The sequence below is a fragment of the Artemia franciscana genome, chromosome 10, assembly GCF_032884065.1.
Source record: "Artemia franciscana chromosome 10, ASM3288406v1, whole genome shotgun sequence".
In the NCBI taxonomy this organism is placed as follows: Eukaryota; Metazoa; Arthropoda; class Branchiopoda; order Anostraca; family Artemiidae; genus Artemia; species Artemia franciscana.
This window is the reverse complement of record NC_088872.1, coordinates 19,778,045-19,794,996: the sequence shown is the minus strand read 5'-3', so window position 1 is coordinate 19,794,996 and position 16,952 is coordinate 19,778,045. Positions and strand designations below refer to the sequence as shown.

General features: G+C 34.2%; 2 protein-coding genes across 5 annotated transcripts in view; one reads left to right on the top strand and one right to left on the bottom strand.

Moving 5' to 3' along the window:
- The window catches only part of LOC136031882 (uncharacterized), a 38,256-nt gene extending 29,694 nt beyond the window's left edge, over positions 1-8,562 (top strand). For all 3 annotated transcript variants that reach the window (XM_065711827.1, XM_065711826.1, XM_065711825.1), the window contains exons 5-8: positions 1,014-1,254; positions 4,476-4,692; positions 7,476-7,602; positions 8,302-8,562. In XM_065711827.1, the coding sequence (XP_065567899.1) occupies positions 1,014-1,254; positions 4,476-4,692; positions 7,476-7,602; positions 8,302-8,484 (768 nt within the window). In that variant the 3' untranslated portion in view covers positions 8,485-8,562. The remainder of the gene's footprint in view (positions 1-1,013; positions 1,255-4,475; positions 4,693-7,475; positions 7,603-8,301) is intronic.
- A 1,991-nt stretch (positions 8,563-10,553) lies between these two features.
- LOC136031883 (protein unc-45 homolog B-like) overlaps positions 10,554-16,952 on the bottom strand; it is a 56,263-nt gene continuing 49,864 nt past the window's right edge. For both annotated transcript variants that reach the window (XM_065711828.1, XM_065711829.1), the window contains exons 13-15: positions 16,474-16,735; positions 12,368-12,530; positions 10,554-11,220 (exon numbers count right to left, since the gene is read on the bottom strand). In XM_065711828.1, coding sequence (XP_065567900.1) covers positions 11,108-11,220; positions 12,368-12,530; positions 16,474-16,735 — 538 coding nt within the window. In that variant the 3' untranslated portion in view covers positions 10,554-11,107. The remainder of the gene's footprint in view (positions 11,221-12,367; positions 12,531-16,473; positions 16,736-16,952) is intronic.

Sequence of the window (16,952 nt, the reverse complement as noted above, 5' to 3'; positions counted from 1 at the left end):
AGTTTTTATTGCTGAATATGTAAAGGGAAGCTTAGTTTAGACCTCTCCACTTGGCTAGATAGTCAGATAAGAATGAGCATTTCCATGATCATTGTTTTTTCTACACATACTATTCATACTTAGAGCTATTATTTTAGGCTGAACCATACTTGAAGCCTAATATATTGGCTACTTGTCACTTAACTTTTCTTACTTCTAATAGATTTAACCAAAGGAGCATATAATTTAACTAAAGCAGCACATAATTAAGAACGGTCCTTTCTGCTTTCTTGGAGACGGGATCCCACTACTCCTTGAAAGCAATGTTATTTGAGACTTTCAACATATGTTATAATTTATCAGTAACAAGTAACTACGTTGATGGGAGTAACTTAACTAACCAATAACTTTTACACACCTGTAGGTATCCACCCTGTTATAATGCTCTGATTGATAATTTTGGACAGCAAAATAGTGTTAGTTGGAGTTGTTTAGAAGGAACTTTAGCCTGTAACATATAATTATTTAAATGTAATGTCTCTATTGTCTTAATCAAGAATTGAAATTTCTCAGGAGATAATAAACTATAGAATGAGAACCAATGCTCTTGTTGAGACCCGATTTCTTTATTTGTGACACGAAGCGGTTTTTGTTGGTCAGCACAAATAAAATTCATAAAACTAGATCATTTCTTTAGTGTCAGTAAAAACGAAACTGAATCCAAAAAAATTTCATCCGATTGCCTCTCTGTAATTCTATGATCTTAGCTTGTAAAAAATGATCAAGGAAATCGCTTAAGATAACGTAATTCGGTGTTTAGTTATCCCCAATAAAAATTAAAACTTTTGATTAAGGTTTTTATCAGAATTCAAGATCTTTTCTGACTTCTGTCTAGAATTGCTGCTGATTCACACATCATATTCTTGAACATTAGTAAAAAGGAAGAAAAGGAAATCAGCTTTTTAATCTCTTATTGAGGCTTGTTCTTTTTGTCTCAGCTTTTAGCCTAATCAACTTCCGAATTTTTATTATAGTCCATCAAGACACACGAAATGATCAAAAGTGGCGAAAGAGTTCTTGTCTGTGTATCTGGAGGTAAAGATTCCCTGACTCTTTTACATGCATTGAATCAGTATAAAGAGCACATGAAGAGGAGGGGATTCTTTTTTGAAATTGGGGCGGTAACCGTTGATCCTGGCAGTTCATCATATGACCCATCTTCACTGATCCCGTACATGAGGCAGTTAGGGATCCCTTATTACTATGAGAAACAAGGCAAGTTGTTAGAAGTAGTTATTTCTTTTAAATTATTGTATTTTCAATTTGTATAGGTAGCTGCTAACTTTATTTTCATTTTTTTCACTACCTAACTGAAATAAGAAGCTAAATGTTCATTTGTTCATTTTTTAGTTTTCATTGTAGAAAGAATTGCTCCCTCGTCGATTCTTTAGTTACAGGAAATGGAAACAAAAGTTTTCTTTGGAAAAAAAAAAAAACTTTTGTAAATGAGATTCTTGACATTTTCTAGAAGTCTTTGCGTCATGTAACATAGGTAAAGTAAAAACTCTTCAGTAATTAAATTATAGCAAAAACTAAGAAGGCAAAAGTCATGTTGTGATGACTTTGGCAAAACAAAGGGAGAAGAGAAAAAGATCACATTTCAAGGCCATTTCAGAAAATCTCGAGAGAGACGAACATGGTAGAGCCAGATGTAACAATCCCCATTCACATAAAATAAACGTAGTGCCATATCCATCTCGAATAAAAAAAAAAGAAGAGAAACAAGCACAAAACTCAAGAAAATATTATTACTCCTAACTGGCTCAATCAATTCAGGTGCTGATTGACTTAAATTAGAATAAATAAAGTTGTATGTTTGTAACCCCGAAGCGAATGGGAATTTGTACTGACTCCTGAAGTTTCTTCAGAACAGTAAATTACCAACGATATCAAAATAAAAAAAAGATGTTCCCCCTGGGCCCATCTTAAGTCCATTCATACTGAAAACTACGATTTTACAAGATATTCTTTGGGTTTTCAGAATAGTAAAGTGTTTAGAGCCGTATCACATTTTTGCCAGTGTTGCCATAGTAAACAATGAAAATGAATTATCAAAACAAATTAGTTCTATTTGATAAAGCTTTTGAGACCGTAAATTGTCAAGAATTAACAATGTGTTGACTCCCATAGGCAACTACATCTTCAAAAGAAAGCTACAGCTTCTTAAGCTGTTTAGTCTCGTGTATTTTTAGCATGTTTTCGCTGATTTTTCTCCCAGTTTTTTTTTTTAATTTGGTGCCCGTTATTATAAATAACTGCATATGGGCAATCCTTTTCGTTGGAGATTGAATTCACGATTTTTTCCATTTTTAGTATACACATGGTTGTGCAAGTTTCTACCACCAGATGGCATTGTCACTATCCTTGGTACATTGAAGCAAGCACCTAGAGGTTAAAAACTGACACAAAGACCTTGGAATTTGAACGCTAGTTAGATCATGGGGGGTATACGATTGGGAATTTTAAGTTTAAAGGTTGGTGGGAAAGTCGACATCCTAGTAAATTGGCAGTTATAAGAGTAGTTTTAACAGAAATAAAGAATCCCGTTAGAGGATCTTGAAATAAGTAATGGTGAACAATGAAACAGAGCAAGCTTGAGGTCTACAAATAAGTCCTTTGAAGGGTCAAATTTCAGGTAATTGATGGCAACGTTAGCTATTCGGGAAAAAATGAGGATATTTGGCTTCGAAACGTCTGCTGCCAGATAAATTGTATCAGTTCTAGTATTAGTTGACACATTTGAAGTTATTTAATTAGGATAAACATTGCATTCATTTTTTCTTGTAGTTTCAATAATGTTTTCATCAGCAAAGTCAGCAAGACAATCACTAGAGCACGGGGCTTCACAATGATTACAAAATCAAGGATTATTTGGATGAAATTATATTTCTGGCTCAATATAAGATACCACCACCATCAACTATAAGTTGAGAAACTAGAAAGCAAGTTCAATATCGATCCCTTACTGGTAAAATTGGTTGCCTCCTTTTTAACAAATAGATCGCAGGTGGTTAAATACCAGAACCATTACTCAAATCCTCTCCCTATCTACAATGACATAACCCAAGGAACTCTCCTAGGCCCCCTCCTTTTTCAGTCATGATTAACAGCCTCGCGAAGGAAGTTCCTCACCGTTGGAAATTTGTTGGTGACCTAACGATTGTTGACCTAACGAAAGTTGCTTCAGAAATTTAATAAGCGACCCTATGAGTATCCTCAATGAAATTGGTAGCGAGGCTTTGGACCTAGATATGACAGTAAACCCCTCTAAGTCCATGATAATGCCGATTTGTTTCCTCAAATCCTCGCCCTGTTATCTTAATCCTATGCCTCCTGAAATTTATGCGTCCTCGATTAAATTACTTGGAGTCACAATTTTTTCAAATTTAAAGTGGGATTTCCACGTTAAAGATATTATCCATAAAGCTAATGCGTCTATCGCCCTCCTTAAGCTCATAAATAAATATAGCGTCGCCCCTTCTCACTCCTTAAGGTTGCACACGTCTTTTGTCCGCCCGCATCTTGAATATGCTTGTCCAATTTGGCACCATGGCATCTCCCGTGAAGAATCAGACAAAATTGAGTCAATCCAAAAAAGAGCCTTGCGAATAATTTTCAAAGAAGGCAAGGTGCCCTACTCTCTGCTCCTAAAAAAAGCTAGTTTGGAAACCCTTGAGCGAAGGAGGTCGTCGTTGTGCCTCCGTTTTTCAAAAAATGCAATAACGAACCCTCGGACGGCAAGTATCTTCCCCAAACGTCACTCACCATCCAGATTACGACAGCCTCGAGCTGTTTCTGAGCCTATCCCAGTTTTGTCCCCCATTCGCTGCGTTACTTCCAGATATGAAAAAACCTTTGTCCCCTTCATCACAGAAAAAATAAATAAAATAGCCAACTAGTTTCTCCCCCCTTTTTTTTCATGTGAGGTGCTTTAGGTCGTTGCACTAATTTGCTTGCCCCCCCCCGCTGTTTTGGTTTAGTTTCTCTTTTAATTCATATGTGTTTTTCGTGTGTTTTATGCTGCGTTCTTTTTTTGTGAGTTTTTGGACTTTTTTTTAGTGTCCCTTTTAATTTGTAGATATATATGGTTATTTCTTGTTCTTTTCTGTATTATTAGATTTTTTTTGTCCCCTTTCCTTTTTTCTGACTTGTATTTGTTCAAGTTTAGTTTGACTGATTTTTTTTTTGTTTGACTCATAATTTGATTATTATTATTAGTGTTTTTTGCTTTGTTAGTCGACTCCTAAGTCCGAATTCGGCCCTTTGAGGGCTTGTGATAGTGATCTTTTTGAAATTAATATCTTATCTTATCCACCACCACAATTTTACATAAATTATGAAAAGGGTGAAGCTAAGAATGAACCGTTGAGAAACACCATAATAAATAATTGTTTTTGTACTAAAAAGTTCATTTAGTTAAACTTTTGTCCTTCCAGGGATTCTGGTGCAAGCTCTGGCCTGTGAGGACGGGATATCCTCTATATGCAGCTTTTGCAGTAGAATGAAAAGGGGACGTATATATGCAGCAGCAAGACGGGCTGGGTACAATGTCATTGCGATGGGGCAGCATTTGGATGATTTGGCCGAATCTTTCTTTATGTCAGTCATGCATAATGGCAGGCTTCGAACTATGAAAGCCTCGTATATGAACAGGTAGGCAAATGGTCTCATTAAAACAATTTTATTGCTTCTCAAAATGTCTTTTCATTAATTTTCAACTTGCTTTAAAATTTCAGCATTGGAAATGACACAGTTTTGTGAGAATATGTAGCTAATATAAAAATAGGAAAGCCTCTTCAGTGATATATCGTATTTGATTTTATTTGATTCATCTTTACCAAAGTATCTTGTATGAACAGGTTAAACAAGAGCTAATAGCTCATATGGCACTTGCGACGAGGCCGGAAGAGCCAAGAGCTCATATGGCATGAGCTCTAGCAAAATTCTAAGAATCAATGGATTGATTTAAAAGGAAAATCAGAGGCTTAATGCCGGTCAGGATTTAAAATAAGATCTCTTAGACACGAGGTCCTTCTAAATATCGAAATTCATTAAAATCCGATCACCCCCTCGTAAGTTAAAAATACCTCATTTTTTCTAATTTTTCCTCTCCCTTCAGCCCCCCAGATGGTAGAAACGGGGAAAACGACTTTATCAAGTCAACTTGTGCTGGTTCCTGACACGCCTACCAATTTCCATCGTCCTAGCACACGCTGAAGCACCAAACTCGCCTAAGCACTGGACCCCCCTAACTCCCCCAAAGAGAGCGGATCCAGTCCAGTTATGTCAATCACGTATCTACGACATTTGCTTATTCTACCCACCAAGTTTCATCCTGATCTCTCCACTCTAAGCGTTTTCCAAGATTTCCGGTTTCCCCCTCCAACTCCCCCCAATGTCACTAGATCTGGTCGGGATTCAAAATAAGAGCTCTGAGACATGGATCCCTTCTAAATATCAAATTTCATTAAGATCCGGTCACTCATTCTTAAGTTAAAAATACCTCAATTTTCTGAATTAACGCCCCCGCTCCCAACTCCCCCAAAGAGAGCGGATCTATTCCAATTATGTCAGTCATGTATTTAGAACTTGTGTTTATTCTTCCCATCAAGTTTCATCCCGATCCCTCCACTCTAAGCGTTTTCCAAGATTTCTGTCTCCCCCCTCCAACCCCTTATGTCCCCGGATCCGATTCGAATTGAAAATGGAGCATCTGAGACATAAAATCTTTCTATATATCAAGTTTCATTAAGATCCGGTCGCCCAATCGTAAGATAAAGATACCTCAATTTTCACGTTTTCCAAGATTTCTGTTTTCCCCCTCCAACCCTCTATGTCCCCAGATTCAATTCGAATTGAAAATGGAGCATCTGAGACATTAAATCTTTCTATATATCAAGTTCCATTAAGATCCGATCACCCATTCGTAAGATAAAGATACCTCAATTTTCACTTATTTCATGATTTCCGGTTTCCTTCTCCAACTCTCCCCAATGTCACCGGATCTAGTCGGAATTTAGAATAAGAGCTCTGAAGAACAAGATCCTTCTAAATATTAAATTTGGTTAAGATCTGATCACCCGTTCGTGAGTTATAAATACCTCATTTTTTCTAATTTTTCCGAACTACCCCTCCCCCCAGCTTCCCCAAAGAGAGCGGATTCGGTAATGTCAGCAACGTATCTTGGACTTGTGCTTATTCTTCCCACCAAATTTCATCCTGATTTCTCCACTCTAAGCCTTTTCCGAGATTTCCTGTTCCCCCCGCCCCAACTCCCCCTAATGACAATGGATCCGGTCAGGATTTAAAATAAGAGATCTGATTTACGAGGTTCTTCTAAATGAAATTTCATTTAGATCCGATTGCCCCTTTGTGAGTTAAAAACACCTAATTTTTTCTAATTTTTCAGAATTAATCCTCCCCCCCAAACTCCCCCAAGGAGAGTGGATCCGTTCCTGTTGTTTCAATCACGTATCTAGGACTTAGGTTTATTTTTCCACCAAGTTTCATCCCGATCCCTCCACTCTAAGCATTTTCCAAGATTTTAGGTTTCCCCCCTCCAACTCCCCCCAATGTCACCGAATCTGGTCGGGATAACAGCTCTGAGACACGATATCCTTCTAAATATTAAATTTCATTAAGATCCGATCACCCGTTCGTAAGTTAAAAATACCTCATTTTTTCTAATTTTTCCGAATTAACCGTCCCCTCACTCCTCCCCCCCCAGATGGTCGAATCGGGGAAATGACTATTTCTAATTCAATCTGACCTGGTCCCTGATACGCCCGCCAAATTTCATCGTCCTAGCTTATCTAGAAGTGCCTAAACTAGCGAAACCAGGACAGACAGACTGACAGAATTTGCGATCGCTATATGTCACTTGGTTAATACTAAGTGCCATAAAAATTGTCAATGTAAAACAGCTTTTCTCCTTTTAAAGATTCCATTTTCATTAAATCTGAACTTCCTGTAATTATATGAAAATATTTAAGCCGTTGAAAAGCTTTTACGACTCATGCTTGTCAATACGAGATAGTGTAGGACAAGGGAAAAGACGAGATAATTCACAGTCATTGAAAATAGAGGGAAGCGCAAATATTTCAGCCAGAACTTGGGCTCAGCCGTCCTCAGTGTAAAAAGAATATATAGGTAGAATGCATCTCTCGAAACAAATTAAAATAATAAAGTAAAAGTAAAATAAAGTAAACATACAACAAAGTAAAAAAGCAAAGTAAAAGTAACAAAGACAATTCTCAAAACAAAATAAAAGAGAAGAGTCACCTTCTCAAGTCAACATTAATAAGGTGACACATCATAATATCAACATGAGTTATTGGTCATTGCATTTTGTAAAAAGCTGACGTAGACATAGAACAAAATCTAACATGTCTGTCTTAATACCTTTTCAACATATAAAATTGAGGTTTATCTTTCAGAGATATGGACATCAGGATTATTCGACCCTTGGTAAGCATTAGAGAGCGTGATATTCGTGAATTTGCTGAATCAAATCGTTTGCCTATTATTTCTGAGAATTGCCCAGCCTGCTTTGAAAATCCTAAGGTAAGATTTTTTTTTGTTTTCTGTTCGCATCTGGTAGCAAGTGGTAAACTGTTTTGCCGTAGATCAGATATTAAAAGAAAATACTAAAAACTTAATACTGAAAATTCGATATTGAACTTCGATTTTTATTTCTTTAAATAAGCTTCACTTAAATTGTAATTTGACTAGAGCACATTTAACAACTTCGAGATATCGTCTTACACATTGTCTTTAATTTTTAATTAATGTGCTGTTGTAGATTTATGGATATGAAAGAAGTAAAAAACGATTTTATTTTTATTTTCAAACATATTTTTTATTCAAACCTATCTAACTATGCGCTAATTCTTATTCAGCCTCCATAAATGAAAACTTGTTGCAGGTGAAATAGTGGTTTTAGTCACCACTAATTCACCTGCAATTAGTGGTAATATGAAGTTACCAGGCCATACAGAAGAATGGTACTAAGCACTGGGTTTTGAATTGGAACAAATGAAATAAAAAGTCCAATTATCATTAGACTAGACCGACAAATTGGTACACTGGGGTCGATAAAACGTATATTGCATCCAAGATAAAATTGTGAAAATTGTTGGTAGTCTTTTGTTTATGGACGGTCATATTGTATGACTAAAGTAAAACATTAAATACCCAGTAAAACTAGAGAACTGGCTTTTAGTATCCCTGATTTATGTGTGATTTTAACTTTTTCTTTTCAAGGAGAGACACCGAATTAAACAACTTTTAGCTGCTCAGGAGATCCTCCATCCGCAAATTTTTCATAGTATTCGATGTGCTCTAATGCCTCTAATGAGCATCAGCTTACCTGGAGTAGAGCGTCGTCTTTTCGGCAAGAAATCTAAAGAAAACGAAATTAGTATGGAAGAAGAAGACATTCTTTAAAAATGTTTTGTAACCAGACTGGGATTCTTTGGTTATTTATTTGTACATTCTTTTTAATCCATTACAGTCTCAATTGTGCTTTCAAGTTACCTTTCTAAATAGAAAATGCGTATCATATTTTAGTGAGTGAGTTTGAAATGCCGCATCCTCGTGACAAGACATAGTCTGTTCTTTTGATGCCTGTTTTTATGCAGTCTTCCGTTTTCTGCCCTTTTTTTTTTTACCTGTGGTTCAGTTTTTACTCTTGGTTTTTATGGCTCTTCTGGCTAAACTTAATCTGTTCTTTTCTTTCGTTATCAATAATACATAAATCTGTTTTTTGAAACAGCTTATATTAAAGGCCTGCTATGGAAAATCTTACGGAACTGCAAAATTTTCAAGTCGAAGGGAATTCCAGGATTGTTCAAGTGACCAAGGCTATGTTTGCACTAGAAATTTTCGTTGTGTGCTAATCTGTTTTAGATATAGCTTTTAATATAAATTAGAAGCTATATATTGCAAGATATACGTTCACGATAAAAAGAAAAACGTAAATTGACAAATAAAGCAATAAGTAAAAATATATATAGCTTGTAATTAATAAGGGGTCTGCATACTCTATGGTTGGCGCTAAATGACCGTACTCACACATAAGATTGGGACGGATGGCCCCCCTGAGACTGGTCCAACGCATCTCCATGACTGAAAGGTTTTCTATGAATTGGTTAAGGATGCTTCTGGACTAATAACATCCTCGCGACAGCTTAGTCGAACCCTGAACCACGCCAGAAGCAAAACTAATCTAATGGTCCACTACAGGACTATGGCAAAGGCAGATTTTTTGGGATTTTATTTTCTATTGTGTCCTATTTTGATACTTAAGAACTTGCTGAGATGACCAAATTACGAAATCACGAGCTGCAGTAGAAAACATTTGATAGGTCACTATGGATTTTCCACACTAGGGGTTAATAATCAAGCACTAATGAATTTATTAGGAGGAAAGGCGTAGAAATTAACGAATTGCTGAAAGATAATAAGAAAAGAAAAGAAAATAATGTTGTAGAAATTTATATTTTAATTAATTCCTTTATATTTTTCATATTATTTTATGTCGATTTTCGTTCGTCTTTTATTGCTTCTATCGTTTGTTCTTTTTTGTGTGTATTTTATATGTCACGTTCTACATTAATGAACATAAACTTCCTGGTCTAAAACAGTTGACAACGAAATATCTCTCTCTTAAGTCCCTCATGTCTCTCAAGAGGACTGTTCCAACCTTAACTGTGTCCCTGAATAAGACTCTTTCGATACTTCCATCTAATATTTAAACTATGAGTCAAATAAAGATAAAAAGTGATTGTTACTTCTATTCAAGCTTAATGCTACATTAATTTCACATTTATTGCCAATTTTCCTTGTACAGAGTTAAAAAACCGTACTGACTTGTGTCAGGGAGAGTTTAGGAAAAAATCAGACATCCTCTCTTGACTAAAACATTTTTTTCGAGTCTCTTGTTCGTTTCTTTGGGCTGACAAGAGAGGCGCGACAGCTGACCATGAGATCCTTGGATTAACAGTGTAAAGAAAAGAGGTAACCAACAAAAGGTGCGTACCTGTGATCATGCAGTTTCTGGTTGACAAAGGACTCTCCCTGACGTAAATGTTTTATCACGATATGCTTTAAATATGAGGGGTTTTCGAAATAACTAAAATAAACTATTTACTAGAAAAAAACACACGTTGAAAAAAAAATGTAATTTACCACGCTTTCGAAATCACCTAAATAACGACTTAAAGTTGCAAAAATCATCTATTTTAATGATAGAGTGGTGGCGACCCTTTATATAATAGTTCCCAAATAACTAACGTAAATGCGTAAATCCAAGGTTTGGGATATATTTCCTTTCCAGTAACTATAAAATAAAGTTTACATTTTTTTTCTCGCAATTTTAGGGTTCATTGTGTCTGATTAGAGAAGATGTAAGATTGTTCACTTTGAAACATTTCGTTAATGATATTACACAAAAAAGGCGAAAGAAGACTCAGATCTGGTTTGGATTAATAGCTTCAAATTTAAAAAAGACAAAATTTGGGAAAAAATTTAAATTTATTTAGTCAAATCAAATAAATTAACAAACTTGGGTTAAGGACATAGGATAAAAAACCTAAAATACAAGTCAAAACATCTAAATACAAAATGAAATCATTAAAAAAAATTTAAGGCACTAGAGACAAGTGTGGTCACATTGTTCGAAGCATTAATGAAGTTTGAAGTTTATGTCCTGTTCAGTTGTAAAAGCAGATGTTAAAATCAAAAAAAGAAGCAAAAGTGCTTTATTTTATTACAACATGAAACAATAAGAGAAAACAAAGATGCTTACTTGATTCCCTCGGCCAAAGCCACAAAAATGACGCTTATTATTAATTTTCGCCGCTAGAAAAAACCATACAAGTTAATATATTCTGCCTCTATTTTGTAAAAAAAAAACTGTTGATTCTAGCGCTTCAAATAACATGAAAGTAAATCTTCAGACACACAGACAAACAGCATTTCCAATCAATCTTAAAATTCATAATTGCAACTAGTATATACAAATGACTAGATCGTTGAGAACTAGATTCATAAGTTCAGTATTTATAAATCACTCTACGTCATTATGTTCATCTCGTTCAATTAGCTTCATTTCTTCTGCGATTTTTATTGACTTCTCTGCCAAATCTTTAATCTTTGCTGTCACAGGATCATCAGTAATATCTACAAAAAAGTTTTTATTACAAGCCTTGTAGGAAGAGGAAAAGAGAGTTGCTATCCTATACTCACATGTTTCATAATATGCTTTGATTCTATAGCTATCGCTATACTTCTTTTAGCCAATCACATTATTCCTAGGCATATACCAAAAGGAGAAGCCAAATAACCCTGCCTCTTTAATCTTTAATATATTTACCTGCTGTTGCTCTATATATGTCAAATCTTGAGCCAGAAAAGATTCAAACCCAATTGGTTCTTACTCTTATATGAAATTTTAAGCAAGTAAAAAATCGAGAAATTTCGAAGACAGTTTTTTTTTCTGAGAAGTTTTTTTTCTAATGAACTCGGCGCTATAAAGCTTAAAAGGAACCAACGCACTAGAAGATAGAAAGAGAAGGGAGATAATATTAACTAAGCTTGAAAATACATCAAGAAAGGTTTAAAAGTTAATTTTTAACAGAAAGCTTAATTTTTTAAACAAAAAGTCCACTTTGGGTGATTATTTTTATGTTTTTCGGGGGTGAGAGGGAAATTTTAGAATAACTCTTAATTACGTATGCCGTTGGAACAATATTTGATTTGAGAGAAAGAAAATAACAAAAAATACCGACAAACTATATGTCTGGATTTGAGAAACTCCTGTTTAAAGATACTGACGTTTTTGGACAATGTTAACATTGGATCAAATAAATTTAAGAGAATCGGACATAGGTGCCGGATTGGTGCCAGGTGCATAGGAAAAATATTGCCAGGAAAAATTCCCCTGGCACCTAGGTGCCAGGAGAATTGGTGCCTGGTTTTGAAGTAGGGTGGATACCAGCTATACAATAAAAAACAATTCGAGCTATAAATGAGGTATTCATCAGAAGAAGAAGACAATCGAAAAAATATATAACACAAATCAGGTAATTCATTCTTTAAAGACGGTAACCTTGACTTGTGAAAAACTTTAAGAACAAATGAATTTAAATGTTCTTTAAAAGAAAGATTATCGTCCAGCATGACCGAGGGACACTAGAAAGAATTCTTGTAAAAAATTTGATGCGAGCACAAAACTAGGCCACTATGAGGCTCATGCATGGTCACATTTATCAAAAACAGATAAAAAGATTAAGTAGAATTAACAAAAAGGAAGAAAAACATAGATTACCTAACTGGCGAACAATATTCATAACTTCCATTACTTCTGTTAGCTTTTCAGCAAGTTCCTTTCCAGAACCGAGCATGTTGTATACTATTGTCACACCACGGTGTCTTAGCGCCAAATTTTGATGTGTTAAAAGATAGCGAAGAATGTCTAACCAGTCCTTTGGCTGTAAAAGATAAAATCTGTTATATTGTCGTCTAAATCCATGTCCATTAAGCGGAATTCCCTAAATATTTTCTGATCCACAAGACCTTCCGTGGACTGACAATTTATAAATAAAGCTGTTTTCATCAATCCACAGTCGTGGGAAATTTAAAGAACGCTGGACCAAGTAGTAGTGAAAAATAAAAGTTTCGTCCCATAATGAGTGTCAATCAATCGATAAACAGATTTAACCATTTCGTGTATGCTTCCGCTAAATAACAATTTGAGCTGCAACTCAAGCAAGAAATATAATTTCAAACATGTGAGCAGTCAAACATGAGCAGTAGTGAAAAAAGTTTCGTCCCATTAGTATTATTTTTCAATGAGTGTCAATCAATCGATAAACGCGTTTAACCATTTCGTGTATACTTCCTCTAAATGACTGTTTGAGCTGCAGCTCAAGTGAGAAATATAATTTCAAACATGTGAGCTTTATTGTATTTTCGAACGACTTAACAGAATCCAGCTAAACTTCCCCCTTTTCTCCTTTTATATACAAAGCTGGATGCACGCCTTTTGCATGCAATCGTTGTTTTATAAGTCATTCGACTTTCACCAAATAATCAATTTACCAAAAATGAGGAATGTAATTTTAGACATGTTTGTGAAAGCTTTAGCAGTTTGGAAAACACAACGTAACTTCCTCTATGTCTCCATATTTCTATATGCACAGGATTTAAATGCAATCATTGTTTAATAAGTCATTTGATCTTTCGCTACATAAACATTTCGCCTAAAGCTCGAAGTGAGGAATATTATTTTAAGACATTTGCGTTAAAGCTTCAGCGGCCTAATAAAACACAACTAGACCTTTTCTTTATTTCTATATTAGTATTTGCAAAGATGTGTTCACAGATTTCGAATGCAGTCGTTATTTTAATAAGTCGCTTCATCATTCGCTAAATAATCAATTCGGCTAAAGATCAAGACGAGAAGTAACATTTTAAGTAAGCAAACTAAATCTTCATTCTGTTTACGAAAGACTTAAAAAACCCAAATAAATTCGTATTTGTGTTTTTACCAGATGAGTTTTATGCATACCTTTTGAATGCAACGGTCATTGCATTCAAAAGATTGTTGGGTGTGAAAAGAAAACCACCGATATTACATATATATATATATATATATATATATATATATATATATATATATATATATATATATATATATATATATATATATATATATATATATATATATATATATATATATATATATATATATATATATATATATATATATATATATATATATATATATATATATATATATATATATATATATATATATATATATATATATATATATATATATATATATATATATATATATATATATATATATATATATATATATATATCATGAAAAGAGAAATCACCAATGCAACAGCACAAAAACACAAAAAAAAAAAAAAAAAAAAAAAAAAAAAAAAAAAAAAAAAAAAAAAAAAAAAAAAAAAAAAAGAGACAGAAGGAGAAAAGGAAGACTGTTTTCCTAAATTAGTGATTAATATAGACCAGCACTTGAATGAGGCCTTAACCCTACTCATCCATACAATCACATAGGTCAAACAGCATAGCCACACACAATCAACCATAAAGAATAATCCATGGACAGGCAGTCATGTCGTCAATAAGTATAAGTCGTCATTTACCAAACAATAGAAAAAATAATATAGACAAATAATTCAGAGGCAACACCCAACATAAGGGCTCATCAGGAGAATACACTGGCCTATATAGGGTTTCGCCACTCTAAATTCTCTACCCAGCACAGTGTTGTGGCTACCACAGAATATCCATGGCATCCCCACGTCAGGTATCACCCCCAAAATACATGTCTATGAAAAAAAACAGCAAATGTAAAACAACCAAGTAAAACCAAAACAAGCTTATCCTGTTAATATATCCCTCCCTCCCTCCAACAATAGGTAAACTAAATATTATAAATTTTACCAAATCACAAATATTAACACAGTGTAAAAAACCTGAATGGACTAAACAATTATAGAATTCATTTTTACCATGTGGCTAATTTTTAAGAAAATCCGCTCAATTAGAAACACAATTCAAAATAAATGGCGCTGTGACAACATTTCTCGAACCTCCGAAATTAGTTAAAAATTTCTTTAAGTATTTCTAGATAATTCTTTTGATATTTATTTAAAAGTTCGCTATAATGAAAACTAAATTTTTTAAATTGCCAAGTTAATTTATTTGCAGAAAAACCTCTTGATATCAATTTTTGGCTTAAGATTTTACATCTATTTTTAAAATCAATATAATTACTACAAATCCTTGCATAACGAAGTAACTGTGAGAAAAACGCTGAATATGTGATATTTGAGTGTATATTACTTTCAGGGAATGGGAAACTAATCACTTCAAAATCAAAATCATCCGTTTTATTATACATTTTAAAACTTAATTTATTATTATCACAAATATTAATATTTAAATCTAAGAAATGATCTTCATGACCAGCGCCATGACTACGCTCAAGAATAAGCTCTGATGGATATATATTTTTAGAAATATCAATGAAATCCTTACAATTTAAGACCAAAATATCATCTAAATATCTTTTATTATTTGACAAAGCATGTTTTAAATTAATTGGATTATTTTTATCCATCATATATTTATATTCTAGTTGACTTAAAAACAAGTCAGCTATAAATGGGCTGGCATTCCCCCCCCATGGGAATTCCCATAATTTGCTTGTACAAATCACCCCCAAATCTTATATAAGTATTGTATAAAACAAATTCCAATAACTCAAAAATCATATCCAAGCTGTAACATCTCAAGTTAACTGTAGTAGTAAAGCAGTTTGTCCATATAGCTTTTTTATTATAAATGTCTATTTTTAAGAACCTTTTACTAGATAAGAGGAAAGATTTCTTGATAACAGTTTTTAAATTATCAAACACTACATTAAGTGATAAATTAGTATACATTGTCGCAAAATCGAAAGACTCAATTCTTTTAGCTGAAACCATTGTTAAAGAATCTATCACCTGCAGTGAATTATTAACACTCCAATATGGATTAAAATTCGAAAATTTTTTAATACCAGAACAATAGGTTTTAAGTTTATTTACAAACACTAGTTTCATTTTACACGGCGACTGAAACAAAATGAAACATAAATTATTTTGCGAAAGAGATAAAAAAAAACAAAAGTTTTTTTTTCACCAAGCGAAGCTCAGTCCCTTAGTACTTATTAATTAGACCGTATAACCTGTCACCTCAAAAGAACCTTGCATATAAATGATGCCAAGAGTAACTCGATCATTTGAAATAATATGACCAGTGAGCATATTCAACCGATACTTTATCTTTGAAAAAGGTTACATTTAATTAATTTCAGTTCTACTAGTATTTCCATAAATTGGTGTCTTGGCAGTTGGACTATCTCCAATCACGACCTTTCTGATTTTTGTGCGTTGAAGTATAATCAAGCATTAACTTCATACTTGAATAATATTCAAGTGATTAACTGCATTATAGCATTAGACTACGGCATATCACATATCATTTGACGTCTTTCGGGGACATTTCAGTGACTAGTTAAACTGTCACGAAAAATAGTTAGTTTCCCAGGGACAAGTCATGCAGCTATAGTAGTCGGCCCCAACCTGTTGGCCATATTGTAGGCTCTTGCTTCAGGTGGCGGCAGACAATTCTTAGATGGGTACATAAAACAAAACTTCAGGAAGAACCGTACTTAAGCTTTTGTTTTATGCCCAGTTCTGACTTGAGATGGCCTTTGTTCGTTTCGATCCGAAACCCCTGCACCCTTGCTTACACAAAAAAAACACGCTTAGTGTCGCATGGCGTCGAATGACTACTAAAAGGAAAAAAAGACAGTCCAACTCTTTATACGGAAAAAGCCATGTTTACCTCGAATACTTTCCTACAACATCTTTTGCTCATGGACGTAAGAATGGCCAACGCTCCAGAAGCTGCAACAGCGGTATCTATATCTTCATCTGCACAGAGCAAGACGAGAAGTTTTACTCGATCATTGTTACCTTCGTGCATTTTCATCACTTCTTCTGACTGAACCAAGTTAGTCCAGCATTGAACAGCAGCTTTTTTAAGCATTTCATGCGAGTCGACCATGTAAGACTCTATTGTTGAGACTCCTCTGTCTTTGATAATACTAAAAATTAAATTACGTATTAGAAGATACAAAGAAGCAACCACAGGCCTTCCCTAAGATTTTGACGAGGGTGCTTGGCACGATATAAAATGCCATAGTTATGCTTTACAAAAATTAAAAAAGAAGACGATTAAATCTATTATTGAACCAATTGTTATTCAAAAAAAAAGAAAAAAAAAGGGGGGGGGGGTCAAAAGTAAAACATGGAACTAAAAAA